The sequence below is a fragment of the Pyxicephalus adspersus genome, chromosome 7 (assembly GCF_032062135.1).
Source record: "Pyxicephalus adspersus chromosome 7, UCB_Pads_2.0, whole genome shotgun sequence".
Classification (NCBI taxonomy): domain Eukaryota; kingdom Metazoa; phylum Chordata; class Amphibia; order Anura; family Pyxicephalidae; genus Pyxicephalus; species Pyxicephalus adspersus.
The window spans coordinates 15825532-15844570 of NC_092864.1; the positions used below are offsets into that span (position 1 = coordinate 15825532).

Consider the following 19039-nt stretch of genomic DNA (forward strand, 5'->3'; position numbering starts at 1 on the left):
ATAATAAATAAATAAAATGTGACATTGTCCAATGCTGCCGAGTTTTGTTTCATTACTAACTTGTCAAGCAGACTTTTGGCTAATGCACAAGGACAAAATTGCAACTGGAAAAGAATAAGTATGAGAACGCTACAGTATATAACGGGACATAAACCTGATGCCAAAATCACATTCAAGTATTCCATAATGATTTAGTAATTGATAGTTTTTGGAAGAATTTATTTGGGAGCAACAAACCTTCAAGGCAGTAACATTCTGAATGTGTTTTTTTTTTAAAAAAAAAACCCAATTAACAATGCTGCAGCAAGGGTGGTTAATGATGATTCTGTAACATGGGGGGTAGGTACACAGGTCAGACAGAGATCAGTTCACCCTTTTTTTCTTAACCAAGCAGCCAAAAACAAACGTGTTCTTTAAAAGTTTTAAGTGTTTTAACACTTAAAACTTTTAAAGAAAACTTTGGTTACCCTATTGGAATGAAAAACTAATATGACTTCCGACCATCAAGTTAAATAAGCAGTGAGCAGGCTTTTAAACAACCTTTAAACAGTGCTGAAGCCCAATAGCAGCTTGTTAAAAATGACAGCATTACTTCCTTGAAGACCTTTCAGACCTCCTTTACCTTTTTCAGTTTTGCTATGTTTGCAAACTTTTGCACATTTTGAATCCCGGTGAAAGCATTGCAAATGCCTGAATATTGATTTCCTATGGAGTAGATGTACCATGCATAATAAAAACTAGAAAACCTGTCCTAAATCTGAGCCATTCATAGAATATGAAGGTGAAACAAATGGAATCCACTGGCACAGACTAAGTTCTGTCTTTTTTAATAGTTGAAGCTTATCTCTGAGAATCCAATGTTCTCCCTTTATATCTACCTTCTGCCTATACCTAGGTACTTGGCATTCTATAATCAACATGCTGCAAAATGTTGGTGTCTAAAGAAACTCCTTGCTTGACTATTAATTATGGACTAAAAACAATGGTGTACATAGAATTATTCTGGTTATAAACCGCAGCCTTAGTGAGTGATCGCAGGGCAAGAGGAGACTAGGAAAATGATTTCATTCGTTTGCTACAAAGTGATGACATTTTCCAAAGGCTCTCCAGACCCAGGATCAGATATACCTGAATCAAGGGATGCTTTTTAAATGACAAACCTACTGTTACTGTATATTGTCAGGAATTTATTTGCACAAACATGTGCGGCCACACACACACAGGTCCATTTTAAAACTACAGACTCAAGAGTTGTCAATGCCTACCTGGACAAATATGCCTTCTGACATCCCTGGCTGCATGCTAGTTTTAGGTCCGTGACTTACAAAGAAAGGTGGACAGGATCCAGAAAACAGCCCTAAAAGTTGACAACCATCCCTATAATACCCTGACAAACAACACCTATGTCTCCATCCCTAGAATACCTTGTAGTTTGTATATTTAAAACATAGAACTTTCTATCTGATCACTTGCAGGGCATCAAAATGAACTGTGTGAAAAAGCAAAAACCAGACAAGTACTTTGAAGAAATAATAAAAAGCTTGTACAAGTAAATCTTTTACCTTTTGCCATACATCTGCTCTGTTCTGCAGCACGAATGCCTACTTTGATATAAAGCTAGCACCTCTATTGCCATTTAATAAATTCAAAGAGTATAAAGGGGGCAGATTGCACAAATACAACACTAATGGTAATATGCTACACACAACGAAACTCAAATTAAAAAAAAAAAAAAAAAAAGAAGAAGTAGTAAAGACTTCACCAGTGAAGTACAAAACATATCACAGTTACTAAATGGCAAAACACACAAAGCAACCACTTCAAAGCAATCTCAGCTCTAGTAACCGAGACAAAAAACCCACAAGAATACAGCAATGAGACTGTGAAATTTGGCCCTTTCTGTAGCTGTAGTAGGCAATTTAACCATTGGGATAATATTGGCGCTATCTGCCAGGCTTTACCCATAACCATGACTAATAGAGGCACTGGTCCTTATATTAATGAGAAATGACAAAAGGGCACCAAGTACATTTCTGCTGGCTCGAGCCAATAAAACGGTAAGGGGTCACTTACGCTGAATGCAAATCCTGTAAAAGAGGTGGCAATGCTTATCTTTTAGGTGGGCCCGATGTTAAAACGCCTCCCTGACCAGTAGAGGTATTTGACCCTTTGAGTATGAATAATATCTGCTCCCCTGCAGCTAGCTTTGGTTCATTTTGCTTGCCTGTACATTACTACAGAATGAATGAGCCAGCGGGAGGAACCAAAATATGAAGCAAGGGTAGCGTGTTTTCAACCCACCCCAAGTGCCAAATACCCGCAGGGAGCAGAGAAGCAAATTGGCTAGATGACAAAAACAGGTGAACTCTGACAAATCTTATTACATATGCAAGAAAAACCAAACTATGGTATTAGGATGTGACTGAAAAATTAATAAATACTATACATTTGATATTGGAGACCTTTATTTCTTTGTCATCTTTAAACGGTAAATGCGGTTTAATGTTATAAGAACAAAGTAATTGGGCTGCACATACCTTTGTCATGGGTCCTGTCTGGGCAGTGGTCATGCCTGTATGGGGTGGCATAGCCGTCGCCCCTTGTGTCAACGTTTCAGCAAGGGCACTGGCAGGGGTGGTCTGTAAAGTTGAAGTATTATACTGCAGGCCTGCTCCCCGACCTCGGCTTCCGGATCCCAGAGAGCCATTGAGGACTTGTCCCTGTGCAGGCTGGGCTTGGCTCATTAGTGCATGCCCAGAATTGTTATTCATCAGTGCTTGGTGGCCTTGGTTAAAGTTGGAGTTGATGCAAATTCCTGCAGAGGCCTGTGGGGCAGCCGGGCTGCCGGCCACCATGCCGACTTGTTTTTGCGACTGGGATGTAGGTACAGACGAACCAGGCGTGCCAGTAGCTGGTTTATTTAATCCAGAGGGTGGCGTGCCAGGTAGTCCCTGGTTGAGCGGGCTCTTGTTAAGGCCGCCGAGGTTGCAGAGGCCTGGGCTGTTTTGCTGACCCTGGCCTCCCATGCTTTGTTGCACAGGGCTGCCCGAACCTCCTCCTCTTCCCATGCCTGCGCCCAGTCCTGTACTTCCTCCACGAAGGAGATCGGACAGCTGCTTGTTTTGGGAAGCTGCATCTTGTCCCAGCCCTCCACCTGTGCCCAAGAGGTTCAAATCTCCATTGGGAATTAGCTCATCAGGAAGGTCATTTTCCAAGTCAAAGAAGATATCTGGAAAGGTAAGAAAACAAAAAGTTAACATGCGAATACTATGAGGCTGATTTACTAAAAGTTACAGTTTTAAGTAATGAAAGGCTTGCATTAACCCAAGTGAAATAAATGTTTATAATGTAATCTGCATCTAACCCACGCTGCACAATATTGGGAACTTGGAAGTTCCCATTAAAAAAAAAATCTATTAAGTAGCCCATCTTTTGATAAACAATTAAAAAATCGCCCTGTAAGTACATTGATAGAGGTTGGTGAGATTTTATTTGATAGGGAAAAGAAAGCTGAGAACAAACTCCGTTTGGACAAAGACTCCTCTGCCGAGTGGACAGAAGCCCAGTAACATGTAATAGGCCTCAGTGGTTACTAATACTAGGGTTGAGGGCTAATGTTGTGTATATTAAAGCGATTAGTGCTAAATGCAATATCCTTTCATCATAACACGAGATTGTAAGTACTACATGCCTAATCCTAACCCCAAACCCGACATTAAGAACCACAAGAGTGTGGTAAGCTTGCAGTACTATTCTTCCAACACTGAGAAAACATCGCAGATAGGGAAGACAAGCCTGGACATTTACACTGCCTAAAGCAAAAAAAAGGAATACAACATCAGCACTGGAGATTGTGCCAAAGCTTTGGTCGTTTATAGGTCACAAAAGAACATTATAGTAACAGCATGCCAATAACTACCTATTTCAGAGAGAAGCCACCGAAATCTGTTGTCCAAGCTGCACTACAATAGCACCAGTGGGACTTTTACTGCCCACACACAATCTTTCTAGGTCTAGAAACTAAAATGTAGTATAAAACAAGGTCTGACTAAATATAAAATGAATGGATTAAACAATTTTGGTAAATCCAAAGGCGATTGTACAGGTTGTAACATGAGAAGCTTTATTTAGACCTCATCTCTTAAGAGTCTGCAGCAATACAATGAATTGCTTCAACCAGTTAGCTGAAGCTGCACGATCAATTGTCAAATCATAGCAAAGTGTGCACTACACAGAATGAGTTGACCCAAACTTGAAATGTAACCGTCTTACTTTTACTATTGGCAGATTTAAGCAGGTGGTTATTGCAGTAAGGGACAGACGATGTCACTTCTGCAATAACTGTTCTTACATGTCTAATCGCTGCACAGATGTCAAATTTTGCCGAGCTGCACATGTGCATGGTTACCAGGAAAACAGGGCAATCCCAGCTTCCCTTGCACATGCCGGGAGTAAATGAACTTCTGTGCACCTAAGCAGGAGTTTCTTCATCCTGGCACGGGCAATCAAGATGTTAGAAGATCACCTTTGGGAAGTGAAGAAAGATGCCAGAGCCCCGCGATGGAGCAGGGATAGGGGAGTAATGGGTTTAGTTTAGTTCCCCTTTAATACAAAGGCAACTGAACCATAATAGGCACTAAATCAAAAAAAGGGATGCTGCATTGTAAACACAAAATAAAAAAGCACACTTATATGGAGTAGAAAGCACCAAGACATGCATACAGATATTGCCAGTTTTTCCAATATGCAGGTTTACTTTACACTAAGAAGTAAAATTAAATCTTTGCATGTTATCTGCAGCCTATAGAAACCAACAGTCCAATATCTAATAATTAGGACTGCCATTACCATGCAGTGGTCTTTAACTGAAAAACCCACTGGTCTGTTGTCTTTTACTGTACTAAAACCAGAAGTTGTTTAGGACCTGTAGGCATTCTAATATGTACACGTCCATTTACATACCAATTGTAACAAAAGAGGGTGTCTCCTATACAATGATGTTCCTGTGCAGCATGCAATACACAGATATGCCATTACACAATAGACTTAACCCAGTCCATTCCACAGGAGTTCTGCACCCCTGGGGGAGGGAAGGAGCACGGGAGTTACAAGTTAACCACAAAAAGTTATTCGAGTATAGTATATCTGTTCACTTCCTCAGCTGCCATTAAATCATCAGGTTTTGTAAGAACCAGACAAGATGACCTCAGGAAACTCACAAAAGGTGAAGCAGGGATAAGCCAAGATCATTTCATGTAGAATTCTCTCGCTGTATATTCCTTGGCAGCGCACGCATAGAAACAAAAGAACTTATGGCTGCCCATTATTTTTGTGTGGAAAAAAAAAAGTAAAGGCAACTTTTCATTACAACAAAATGAGGGAAAAGTTCTTAGCGATATTTAATTTTTTCTCCCTGGTTAAATCTAATTAAAAAAGGAATCATTTAGGTAAATCTGTGGGCCAATTTAAACTACTACTTGTTTCAGGTTTCTTCCTAAAATCCTTCCCAACGATTTACAAAGCTTTAGACAACCCCTCAACCTTCATATGCCAGTGCTGGATGTAGTATTAGTTTGATAAAGCACAGTCATTGAAAATGGGGCATATAGTCCAAGTTCTTCTTGAAATTTTGGGGTGTATTTTTACTCTAATCTTTGTACCCATATTTTAATATTTTTCAGATTAGTGCTGGAATCCAGTAATAACGAAAATTTCCTACAATAAAGACCAATCATTTCTGCTCCCACCTTGTGAAGACTGACTGGTCTTCCATCTGCCCAATAAATATTGGTAAAAAAAATCAAGTTTGTGCGCAATTACAACTTGAGTAACCCTGGGGAAAATAAATGTAAAATTCGTTTTGAGGTTCACCTGTTGGGTGAGCAATTTGTGGCTCCAAATATATGTAACACCAATGATGTCTTGGGCTATCTGTAAAGCTGCGTACACACGTCAGATTTTTCTTGCCGATAATCGGCATCTGCCAGATATCGGGTGAGAATCTGGCGTCTGTACAGTCGGCGTCGTTCATCGTCCGTGGATTCACGAACGACGAGCGATCCTAATGCAAGGGAAAGAGGAGAGCGTGCAGCAGGGTGCTGCACCGTCGCTCTCCCCCTCCCCTCTCCATAGAGCAGAACCGTGCTGTATGTACAGCACTTGTTCATGCATCGTGTAGTCCTTTGTCGTTGGAAAGGATCGAGAAAGATCCTTTCCAACGACAAAAATTGCACGTGTGTACACAGCTTAAGGGTGACATTCTTCCCATTGACCATTCCACCAATGTGATATGTGGATAATATTACTGTTAGGAGTTCCCTGAATACGTGGAAGTTTTAATGTACAGCTCTGCATAATATGTTGGCGCTATATAAATCCTGTTTAGTAATAATAATAATAGGTTATTTCAAAGGTTCCCTAAATTAAGATCAAGAGGCTGAGAGTTACACCATCCAAAAACTCTAAATGGATTGATTCTGTCTGGCCAGGTCACCAATTACTAAAGCTTATAGTCCCATGGTTTTCCTTCCACTGTTACAACTTCTAGTTAATTCCAATGAAAAAGTGGACCTACTAACCTGTTTTAAACCAATTTCACCATTGGCTTTTCTGAGTTGTAAAAGAAGTAGATGATTCAAGGTTCCACTGCAGACCATTCTTCATGGACCAACCCCAAAAAGTCAGAGCAACAAAGTGAAACTGAATGGCGATAAACAAGCTTTTCTGCCTACAAGAAAGTAGCAGGCATCTTGTGAATCTGGTTTTTAGCAGATTTTTAAAATGGCAGGACAGGGCAATGCTAAGCCTTTGCTCTTGTGGTCGCTAAAACATGACATTCCAATATGGAAGAAACATCCAAAAACTTTAATAGTTATATTTGGGTCTATGAGTAGACAACTTTCCCCAGTTCTTAATCAAAACATGTCTATTTCCACTTGCTGAACTCTCCTCAATGTCAGGAGGAAATCCTGAATGCCCAGACAAAAAGTTAGAATCAAATACTTTGGACCTATGTATGGGCTGATGTCTATTCAATAATTCTTATCTTACAATTCTGAAGCCAAACATACAATAACCATAAGTCAAAAACCTGGAAACCAGATGACATTTTTGCAGGCATTTGTTATTGGATTATTCAACTTAATTTAAATCAGTCAGTGATCTCCCCGGCTCCTTTTAGCTGGGCGCACCACCCGGCACTTTTCAGTAACCACACGGCTGTTTTTGGGTAGTTACTGAAAAGTTGGGTCACAATACAGGGTCTGCCACCCACCTATAATTTCTTCCCACCCAGCTTAAAAACATTTTCCATGGTAAATGAACGTGTTAACTGCTCGAGAGTGGTGTTACATTTGGCTTTTTTGGTCCCCATCGGTCCCCATCCAAGAATTACAAAGGTTGAAGTGATGGCTGTGCATCAAAAATGCAAAAACGTCCCAAACACAGTGCTATCGCGGATAAAGAGAATGGAGATGGTGCCACTCAATAATGACAACAAAGTAGCCATTGCTTCTTACGCATTGAACGATTTAAAGGTCCAAACCCCCAATGTCATATGACTACAACCCACCTAAATCTCTACAGGCCGCATCATTTGCTATAGAAAGAACAGGAAGATGACATAGCTATCGTTAGAAGATTGTATGTTATTTTCAAATCAAATTCTACAGTCATTCATGGAAGAACAAAACTTAGAAGAACATAGTGACAGATCCTTATCCATTGGAGAATCTCCAAGTCGTGTATAGACAAAAAATGTATTGGGTCATTTTTGGAGTAGATTGGGTTGGAGTAGAGAGCAAAATGTGATTTAAGGAATCTATAAGGGGCTCATGATCAGATGAGTAATTGCCAATTTTACAGTGTATTTGTGTACAAATACACAAAGTTTTAAGTGAGTGTTTAATACATTTATTGGGGTGATGCTACTAGATTACTGTTGACAACTCCTTTGGGATAATGGTAACCTGGGGTGTAAGAAAGTCACCAAACCTTATTGGTAAGTCAATCATCTTATGTGAAGCAAACTACTTTCACAGAAGTCTAAGAAACCACACTGCAACATTTGGCCCTGGAGAAGAGGAAATTGATGCATTTTTTTTTCAAAGCTAAAGTTGCAATGGACAGTGGTTTAAATTTTCAATTTAAATGTATCAACTGGACACAAACCTTATACTGATCCGATGTTAAATTGTTTGTCATGATGATGTATATTTGGATATATGTATCTGCTGATTACATACACAAGCACTCTTCCTGCTTTTCAGTGCTGCACAAAGGTTTTACTTTACAGGTTATTCCCTCACAATACAAGTCCGCCAGCCCACCGACATGCTTTAAACAATGCACTTCCTGTGCAACTCAAACATTTATGCAGAATCATGATAGTGGTTAAACTACTCTGCTTATAGTATTTAATTAAGTAATTATTAGCATTTATTTAAATAACAAAAAAAATGGAAATCAGGGATGATTAAAATGAAACAATGTACTTTTAGGCAAACAGAAGCAGGAATATTTACTATATGGCCACCCATTCATACCAGCCTGGCTAACAAAGTCAGCCAAAGATCCTATCTAGGAAGAAAAGAAAAAAAAAAAAAAAAAAGATCGCCCTGAGAGGGAATGGCGAGTATCACAGATTTAGATAAGCTGTTATAAAGAAGTTTCTAATTTTTTAGGCAGCCATAAGGAAATCTTTTCCAGTTACAAACACAAAGGTCGCCATTGCAGAGTCTACAAAAGCAGCTCTCTTCCTGGCACAGCGACTCTCTTGATTCGATATTTTCAGTTATTGACTCAAATGAAGGACAAACTTTTTTTTTTTTAAAGCTCCATTTAGTAAAGTTCTAAACCAGCGGTTTAGCCTACGTATCTTACTTCTGTGCATTGTGCTTTCCAACAGAACAGCATGCTGGGCCTTCCTTACACTGAAATAGTGGGGCTGCCCTAAGGCAATGCATACATTAATGCAATGTGTACCGGCATTTTCGGACAGTCTGCGATGGCAGCCCCTATATAACAAGGTTTACACAATCAATCCTTTAAAGTTTCGCTCCTACCAGCACTGTTGCAATAAAGCAAGCATTTAATCTCAGCAACGCACACCACATGCACTGGTGCGCCGCTTTGCCATTATTTCCTAATAGCACCCCAGATGCACCTTTCCGGTTTGTGTAGAATACACTGCTTTGCGTTATGCTTTTAAAAGCACAGCATGCTCGATCTTCTGTGTATTGGGCAGCTCAATGAAACGAATGGGCTGCAATACAGAAACATATCAAGCTCATGAAAAGGTACAATTTTATTTTATATTCACAATGAATAAGCTGAGCACCAATCAGCAGCTGGACCATAGATTGCCTGAACATAGTTTACTTTGCCATTTTGTAAATATGTGCAATTAAATGGAGGCTTTGCCTGGCTTACACATTCCACTGTATGTGGACTACGAGGAAGGGGCTGCTGACATTTTATGCTTCTGAGATTTTAAATAGCAGAGTTCTGCAATAAACTCTAACAAGCGCAGTCTCAGTGTGGGATCTCTGCCGGCAGATCCTTGCCGTCCTATGAACAGAGGCAGGCGAGGCTGACATGTGGCACAGGGACAATCCACAACACAGCCGGTGAGTGCAAAGCCTCCACAGAACTAGGCTGTGTATTCTCCAGCTCTGTTAAGTTCACTGTGCAGTTCTGGGAACAAAGCTGCCGGCTGAAAGTCGATCCTTTTTCTCAATGGACCATACAAAATTGTAACCCTCGCAGTGTCTGAAAACCCAGCGCAGACACATGGGCCGTCAACACAAGCCACCCAAAATCAAGAGTTCAAATCTACAAGCAGCTGAATGACCCCATTCAAAAGTGAAACTTATTGCCAGTCAAATGACAGTTTCTGCTAAACACCTTCAGTGTAAAAATACAATAAATTGCATCAGACACCAGTTACTAATCACATTAAATAATAAATGATCACAAGGTCTAATAATAAAACTAAGCAACAAAATCACAGAGAAGGCGCCCAGTTATGAGATGTATTTGCTTTCTTACAATGTTATAAGTGTTCAACCTATACAAAAATGTTTTAGGCTGGATGGGGAAAAATTGTAGATGGGTGGCAGCCTCTATATTGTGCCCCAATTTTTCAAACATAGCCGGGTGGTGCGCACGGATAAAAGGGGCCGGGGAGGACACTGGTTTTGTAGCCAATCACCATGTCCAAAAATAAGCACCAAATGTCTTGAGGAGATCCCAGGGCCACCATCTCCCCCGTCAGCACAAGATAAATACTTGTATACAATTACATACCTGACAATAAGAACTGATATTTGGTGCAAATATTCAACCAGACAGGAGAACTGAATATGTCCCCCCATCAGCTCAATTGTCCTGTAGTAGCTGAGCATATATTCACATCCCAGTTTTTACAGATTCTGCGGGTATGAACTACTAAAAGCTACAAAGAAACAAATCACGGCTTGTGATTCAGTGACAGTTTGAAACAGGGAACTTGCATGAGGCGGGCAGACCATTATCAAGCATGGCACTGAAAGCAAAGCCAGATACACCAGGAAATGTGGTTATTACTTACTAGAGCGATAAGCCTGATACACAACAGTCAGTGGTCTATAGTATTGCCTATTAAATATAAGTAATACACACAAAAAAGAACTCTACGGTTAAAGCTACACAGATTTTTTTTTTTTAGTAGGTCAATATTGCAATTAACAAAGTTCTTGCTAATCATGTGGCTCCCTGCGACGTGAACCAAACATTAAGCAGAGAGTATTATTACAGACTCACACAATGGTTACATAAAGCATGCTGAAGAGTAAAGCTATGTACACACGTACAATAATTGTTCGAAAGAATCTTTCATGATCCTTTCCAAGGACAAATTACTGCCCGATGCATGATTGAGTGTTATACATACAGTGCTGTTCTGCTCTATGGAGAGGGGAGTGGGGAAAACGACAGAGCGGCACCCCACTGTGCTCTCTCCGCTTTACTTCTATTACGATGGTTCACCATTCGTGGATCCACCAGGGCGGTCACTAGGACAATGAGCGCTGTACACATGCCAGATATCAGCTCTGAGCCGAATATCGGCAGAGAATCATTGCACGTGTGTACATAGCCTAGGCCGTTGGTTCCAAGTGTTGTAGAGAAATTGCTGGTGAATGCCGGGAAGCAATGAAAGGACAACATTAACTGCCATACCCAGATCGATTTTTCATCTAATCAACTGACAGATATGGATAGATGTGCAAAAGCATCAACCAATTCACCAACAAGTATCTGCTGACCTTGATGGAAAAACCACTACTGTACTGGTTACATTTTGTGATGGTTTGTATGGCCCAAAATGAGTTGCATCAGAATAAATATAAGCAGAACAATTTAATCTCTAGAAAATCACCCAGCCAGTTTGACAGAAATTGGTAGTAAAGGACTGAAATCGTTACAGAAACCAATTATCCACCAGATCAAAATCTTGAAATATTTAGTGCATGAAACAATTGGATCCATACATGTGCTCCAATGAATACCCCCAAACTGTTCCTCATTTGCTACCAATCACAGCAGGGATGAGGTATCCATATCAATTTAGTAAAATAAAAAATAAAATTGCTCACATATTGCATAGCTGTTGGCAAAACTGAATATAAACTAAGTGCTCAAAATCATACTTCATATAACCAATTCATCATTGCAGACAAAACACACGGTAGTATGGTCTCTATATATATATTTGCACAGGTTTGCACAACATGCTGTTAAAATTTGTGCTCGACATGTTAACATCTCAATGGTGCTGGCTGATATTTGATTGTCTAGTCCAAGCCAACAGAAGCAGAATAACTTGATGATGTAAAAACCAAATAAATCAGAAAGTGATAAGTGTAGAAATTAACAGATCACCATTTAAAGTGGGCAAACAATTCAGAAACTTCTGCCTACTTATAAAGCCTCTCAGCAACTTTTCACTTGTTCTTGGAGACGGCAACCTAGCTTAATATATTCGGTCATTCTATAAGATTTTCTGCCTATGTTTTGGAGATATAATTTACAAAAACACCTACACCAGGTATAATTATTTACCATAGTGAAGAGAAATAAAGTAGTATAATATTCAACTCGGCTTTATGGCCACCTGCAAATTTACACAGATATGAGCAGATTGTGGCTGGAATGAACTGTAATGTACAGCACTGTGTAGTATGTTGGCACTATATAAATCCTGTTTAATATTATTAATAATAATAATAATATTTAATAATAATAATAAATACTGCTAGAAAATAAACTAGTAATAACTCTATGACAGCTTTCCCTATAGCAATGCTACTTTCTTTGCAAACTTCTATTCTCCCATACAATCATGAATAGGACTTCTACACCGAGGACTAACAAGTGTAAAAGGTTGGGACATTGTAGAACAAATTACTATTACCTTCTCTGTACTAAGGGTAGTCACACTCCATGCTGCTTTGTTACACCCCCCTCTAAACTTTTCATCCATTTGGTTGTAAACGAAGGCAAATATGTGTCCGTCCATCTTAAGAAATGTAAACTAACAGAGCAACTTTACAGCTGCTGGCAATAATAGTGAACAGGGGCAACAAAATCTTAAAAATCCTGGCACGGTCAGCTTGCAAAAGAAAATGCAATGTAAATGTCAAAAACAGAACCTGTAGTAAAAAAAAAAAAAATCTAATTTAAAGTGCAGCCGCTGCATGCGTTTGTGCTTTTTGCTACACATTTATCTTCCATACTAGTCATAACTTATAAATGTTTTGTCCTGATATCAGCATGGTTCATTATTAAGATCACAAAATGACAATTACATAGCTATGCATATACCGAATGTTAGTTTTTTCAATCCCTAAGCATGCCTATATATGTTCGTTCTTTTGAAAAGTCCTTAGCTATATCATAGCAACATTCCCATTTCTATAGGCAAATCCCATTTGTGTTGTCCTCACAACCCAAAACAATGCTCTTCCAGTAAACACTGCATGTTGCTAAAGGCCAAATCTATTGTATAAATCACTTATCCCTGTAAACAAATGCCTCACTTTATAGCTCACTCTTCTACTCCAGCCCAAATTCAAAGCACCGTTTGCTATTGTTTGTACTCCTGCATTGTGTTTCCCCTTATTCCATGGCTTTGTGAAGTGACTGTCCAGCCTGCCTGAGCAGCCATTTCACTTCCCGAGCTCCCTTCACACATCCAAACTGTCTATTTGCATCCCTACCACTTTCAGTGCTCGTGCTCAACAATGCCTAGCGATGGTACGTGCAGCATCCCGATGTCAGTGCCAGCACTCCTGCAGCACTACGTTTCCCACTTTCCTAGCCTTGTGTCTGTGTGTCGGACACGGAAGATGCTGCTGCACGGATACCCAATTCCAACACTGAACATCTGACCTTACGACGGGATTATTATTTACACTACGGGAGCGGCGGACGCTTCTCTGGTCTATTATTACTTATGAGCACAAATCCAGCATTTTTATTAAATGAGACATTGGACTCTTTAAAGGGATTTTAATATTGGTCATGTGAACTTTTGACTACCAAAAAATCAGCTCGACAAAAGTTTCTAACTTTCCTTTGAATAAGTGCTTGAAATACTTGAACTTCAGGAAATCAGAAAAGGAGATCTTGAACTAAAAACTTAACTAAAATTACTTGCAAGATGTGAATGAAGCTAGCGATATGAGCGCATCGATAGATTAACGCAGGCGATGTAAAGCAGTGCAACTGTCCTATACGTTATTGTGATAAGTGCATGGACCATAAAGTTTTACATTTACATTATATGACCCCAAAATATCTATACAGTAGGAGCAGAAAAATGCCAACCATGGCTGCAACAAACTCACATCTTACATCATTACAGTGCAACTTTTTTATCTATTCACATTTTACATCACTGACATATAGGCGTGCAAAGCATACTTCTCCATACACATATTATTAATGAACACGCACACCACCACAATGACATTACACACATCACATCAAGCTGACCTGCACTTACAAATGATTGGCATCACACAAATACCATGCAGCATGCTTTTACAGCGAACATGTTATACATACAGTACAATATTATGGAGCTTTGCACTTACAATTTAACTATGCAAACTATGCAATGTGTAATAAAGCTTTGCACTACACAGATATGAACAGGTTGTGGTAAGAATGAACTGTAAATACTGCAGGAAAATAAACTAAGTGATAACTCTATGGCAGCTTTCCCTATAGCAATGCTACTTTCGTAGAAACTTCTATTATCCAATATAATCATGAATAGGACTTCTACACCGAGGACTAATAAGTGTAAAAGGTTGGGACATTGTGGAACAAATCACTAATACACGAGTTCTCTGTACTATGAGTAGTCACTCTCCATGCTGCTTTGTGACACCCCCTCTAAACTATTCATCCATTTAGTTGTAAACGAAGGCAAATATGTTTACAAAATCATACATATACCACCCAATGCTAAACTGGGCACCCCGGGCAATCAAATGTAACATGTCTACATGGCTGGTGTGCGATGTGTGTTAATCTATCATAGAAATATGTGTGCCAATACGTGTACACTTTAGTATTATATTAGTAATATTTGTAATACGCGTATACTTTAGTATTATATTAGTAATATTTGTAATACATGTATACTTTAGTATTATATTAGTAATATTTTTAATACGTGTATACTTTAGTATTAAATTATAAATATTTGTAATACGTGTACACTTTAGTATTATATTAGTAATATTTGTAATACATATATACTTTGGTATATTATTAATATTTGTAATACGTGTATACTTTAGTATTATATTTGTGTTATATGTGTAATACATCTATACTTGATTATATTAGTAATACTTGTAATAGGGCTACACTAGTATTATATTTGTAATATGAATTTATTATATGTTCTATTATATAACAGGGATATATGAGTTTATATTAAGGTGTATCTTTACATAAAGATACAGGGGCAGTTTATGCTGCAGCCTCACAATAACAAAAGAGAAAAAGATTATAAAATTATTAAAATTATAAAATTAAAAGATTATGACCTTAGACCTCACCTTCCAGTGTACAAATCAAGTTAACAGACCTGATAATAGAATCCCTGGGAAGCTGAGAATCTCAAATTCATCTTCCTGCAACATTTGGGGTCCTCAGTTTTCCTGGGATCTTACGCTAAGGGGCCGGCAATATCACCGGCACCTATAGAAATCGACTAAAAAATAGGGTGTAAGATATGTACGGCGCTGCAAAATATGTTGGCACTATATAAATCCTGTTTAAAAATATTACCACCGCTCTTCCCAAACCCTTTTAGCCGGGCGCACCACCCGACACCTTTCAGTAAGCACGCGGCTCTTTTTGGGTGCTTACTGATGAGTTCAATACAGGGGCTGCCACCCACCTACAATTTCTTCCCACCCGGCTTAAAAAAAATTCCTGGTTTATACACTGCTAATGTGCAGATATTTAACATTTATGTGGGGGGTTGGGTGGCTGCATCATAAAAAAGCAAAGTCCGCTTTGTGCTACATGACATGACCTATTATTTGAAATGGCCGCAATATAGAAAAAACATTGATATATCGCATCCCTATTTACTTGTACAGCACTGAATGATATGTTGGTGCTATAAAAATGCTGTTTATTATCAATAAAAATTTTAATACTATGATGTAGAATTCTATATGAAGTCAGAAATGTAATGCTGTGAGTGAATATGAAATTGGGCATCAGAACTATGATTGATACGTGATCTAACCAACATTAAGAACATGATGTTCTGCAACACGCTGCAAATATCTATAATAAATTAACACTTACAGATCATTGCATCCAGGGGAGGAGAATTTTTAGTCATAAAACCAATGCATTGATACTGAATAGTGCATCAGACAGAATTATGGATCGGACCAGAACAAGACTTCTGCTGTCACTTGTATGAGCCATGATACAGGCTACACATTATTAAACAGGATTTATATAGTGCCAACATATTACACAGCCCTGTACATTCATCTAGCCGTCCATGGAAATGACAATTTTATATATCACATGTATAACTATTCCTATAAAACCGCCGGTCCACGTTTGTCAAACTATGTCAGCAGAATGTAAGATCCCATAGCAAAACATAGTGGTGGAATGAATTAATATATTTATGTTCTTTTATACATTGTCCCATTGCCATATAATACAAATATAACTTCCCGAGTCAATATTTCACTTTCATCATTCAATATGAATACAAAGTGAAATATAAATGAAATGAAATAATGTTTGGTGTTGTGATTGTATGCATGTTTCTCTATGGAATATGCAGACATTGCTTTGCAATATTGCAGGCTGGGTATGTGTACCCCCCTGGCATGGCGGGACCTGTGTACCCCCCTGGCATGGCGGGACCTGTGTACCCCCCTGGCATGGCTGGGCATGTGTCCTCCGGGTGATGCCGGCCATACACACAGCTTCCATCATTATATCTCGGGGCCCTCCCGCCTCCCGGCCTACCTGTGCTGTCCGCGCTGGCAGAGAAGCCAGGCGAGCTGAGTTTGGGTCTCTTCCGGTTTGGCGGCCCGTCCAGCAGGTTCTCGGCCATCTTCTCCCCTTTTCTGATCGGTCACCGAAGACAGACGAGGCTCCCTCCCCGGAGGAGGAGCAGCGAGAGTGTAAGGAGGGGAGGAGAGAAGCCCCGGCCCTGCCACCACCTCCCGGTACTACCTGACAAGAGCTCAGAGGCCCCCCGAGTCCGGCATGCCTGGAGGAGGGGGACCCGCGGGCCGAGCCCCCCGAGCCTACACACTAACCGGATCCCTAAAACTCTGCACCCCCCCTCACCGGTATGCGACCCGGGCTCTGGTCACCTGCAGCGCCCCCGATCTGTCAGCCAGGCAACAATCAGTGCACGGGGGGCTCACACACCCCAAATCTGCCCCTCTAATGGAGGAATCACTAATACCCCCCTAATCACTAATAACCCCCTAGCCCCGCCAGGTGATCGGTGCACCCCAAATTCTGCCCCTCCTCTAATCACAGCACCCCCAATATTCCTCAGCACTGTCACCCCCAAAATCTACTAGCCGGGTCACCCCAAAAGTAACGTCACCCCCAAAAATGGGCCCGAGTCGCCGTGACGTGTGAAAGTCACCGGGGGAAATTTGGGGTAACAGCCCCCCTAAAATAAGTGCGGGGTGTCAGGCGAAGGTAGGCCCCGGGGGAGATGGAGGTTGCGTCAGGCCTCGATCCCAGCCCCCCTCCGTTCCGTCGCTGCCGGTTCCTTCTCCGCCCGCCCACGCAACCGTGCGGCCGCTTCCTCCTCCTCCGGGAGGGGAGGGAAAACAATGAACTGCCACACGGGGGGCCCGGGGATTACAGAACAAACAGCAGCCTCCTCCGGGGGTGGCGGGGAGAGCGAGCCGCCCCCCCCTGCCTTTCGAATGCCGGCAGCCCGTCTCTCTCTTCCTCGGCTGGACCCCGGAGATCTCCGGCGCTGACCGAGCCGCGACAAGATGGCGGCTGTTGATTCCTCAATTAAAAAAAAAAGTTTTTTTTTTTTTTTCCTCCTCTCTCCTACGACGGCGGGAGGAGGGGCGGAGCCACGCAGTACGCACAGCACGCACGGGAGAGGAGGGGGGTGGTCACACGTACAGGCTGTGCAGAATGAAGCTGAAAGGAGCGGGTGGAGGGGAAGCGCACGTAGCCTGCTGGTCGGGGGGGGGGGGGGGGCACGCCTGTAGGGAGTGGTAGGACACGCCCATGGATGGATGGCCGCGCCCGCTGACGTAGGGTTTGGCCACGCCCAGGGGCTCTGGCTAAAAGGTGGGAGATGTAGCGGAGGAATCCTCCTGTGGAAGGTGATGGGAGCCGCTGTACTGCTGGGCTGTGTGTACACAGGAGCAATGTGTATCCTATAATAATATACAATGCAGGTGTACAAATCTGATAGAATACAGCTACAAAGATGGAAGTCATCATACACAATCCCTATACACAGGTGCACCGACCACAAAAAGTATAATACACACACATATATATATATATATATATATATATATATATATATACACACACACACACACACACATATATATGTATTTCATTACTACTCATGGATGTCTAACCAATTCCAGAAACTCAACCTGGATAAAAACAGAACTCATTATCATCCCCCCTCAAATACCAAATCTCCCCCTGACATATTCCTAACAGTTATAACACTGTTATTCGGCCCTCCCCTCAGGCACGTTGTCTTGGCGTCACCTATGATTCTGCCCTGTCATTTACCCCCCATATCCAGAACATTTCCAGGTCCTGTCACTTTCACCTGTGCAACATCTCCAAATTCCGCCCTACCTGTCCCCAGAGACCACCAAACTCCTTGTACATGCTGCAATCATTTCTCGTCTGGACTACTGTACTCCTCCTGGTACTCCACTAACCTGACTCTCTCCTCTACAATCTATTATGAACGCTGCAGCCAGACTCATCCATCCTGCCAACTGCTCCTCTTCTGCTGCATCTCTTTGTAGTTCTCTTCATTGGCTTCCATTTCACCTTGGAATCAAATGTAAGCTCCTGTGCTTTGCCTTCAAATCCCTCCACAGTTCATGTCTCACTTACTTTTCTGACCTGAAAGAAAAATACTCCCCTATCCGCTCTCTTTGCTCCACCAATGACTTACTAATGACTTCCTCACTCATAACCTCATCACATGCACGGCTTTAAGACTTTTCTAGAGCTGCCCTGACTTTCTGGAATGGTGTCGTCCAATTCAGCTTGCTCCTACTTTCTGCTCATGTAAAAGAGCGCTCAAAACCCATCTTTTCAAACTTGCCTACCCATCTTCTTTCTCCTAAACCATAACCATTTCCCATCACTCCAAATCTCCCCTCCTATTGTGTGACACTGTCCCCACCTCCTGGATTGTAAGCTCTTCGGGGCAGGGTCCTCTCTTCCTGTGTCACTATCTGTATTTGTCTGTCATTTG

General features: G+C 41.0%; 1 protein-coding gene across 2 annotated transcripts in view; it reads right to left on the reverse strand.

Annotated features, from left to right (window-relative positions):
• CREBBP (CREB binding protein) overlaps positions 1-17589 on the reverse strand; it is a 34092-nt gene extending 16503 nt beyond the window's left edge. For both annotated transcript variants that reach the window (XM_072417608.1, XM_072417606.1), the window contains exons 1-2: positions 16564-17589; positions 2538-3229 (exon numbers count right to left, since the gene is read on the reverse strand). In XM_072417608.1, the coding sequence (XP_072273709.1) occupies positions 2538-3229; positions 16564-16651 (780 nt within the window). In that variant the 5' untranslated portion in view covers positions 16652-17589. The remainder of the gene's footprint in view (positions 1-2537; positions 3230-16563) is intronic.
• Between the last annotated feature and the right edge of the window lie 1450 nt (positions 17590-19039).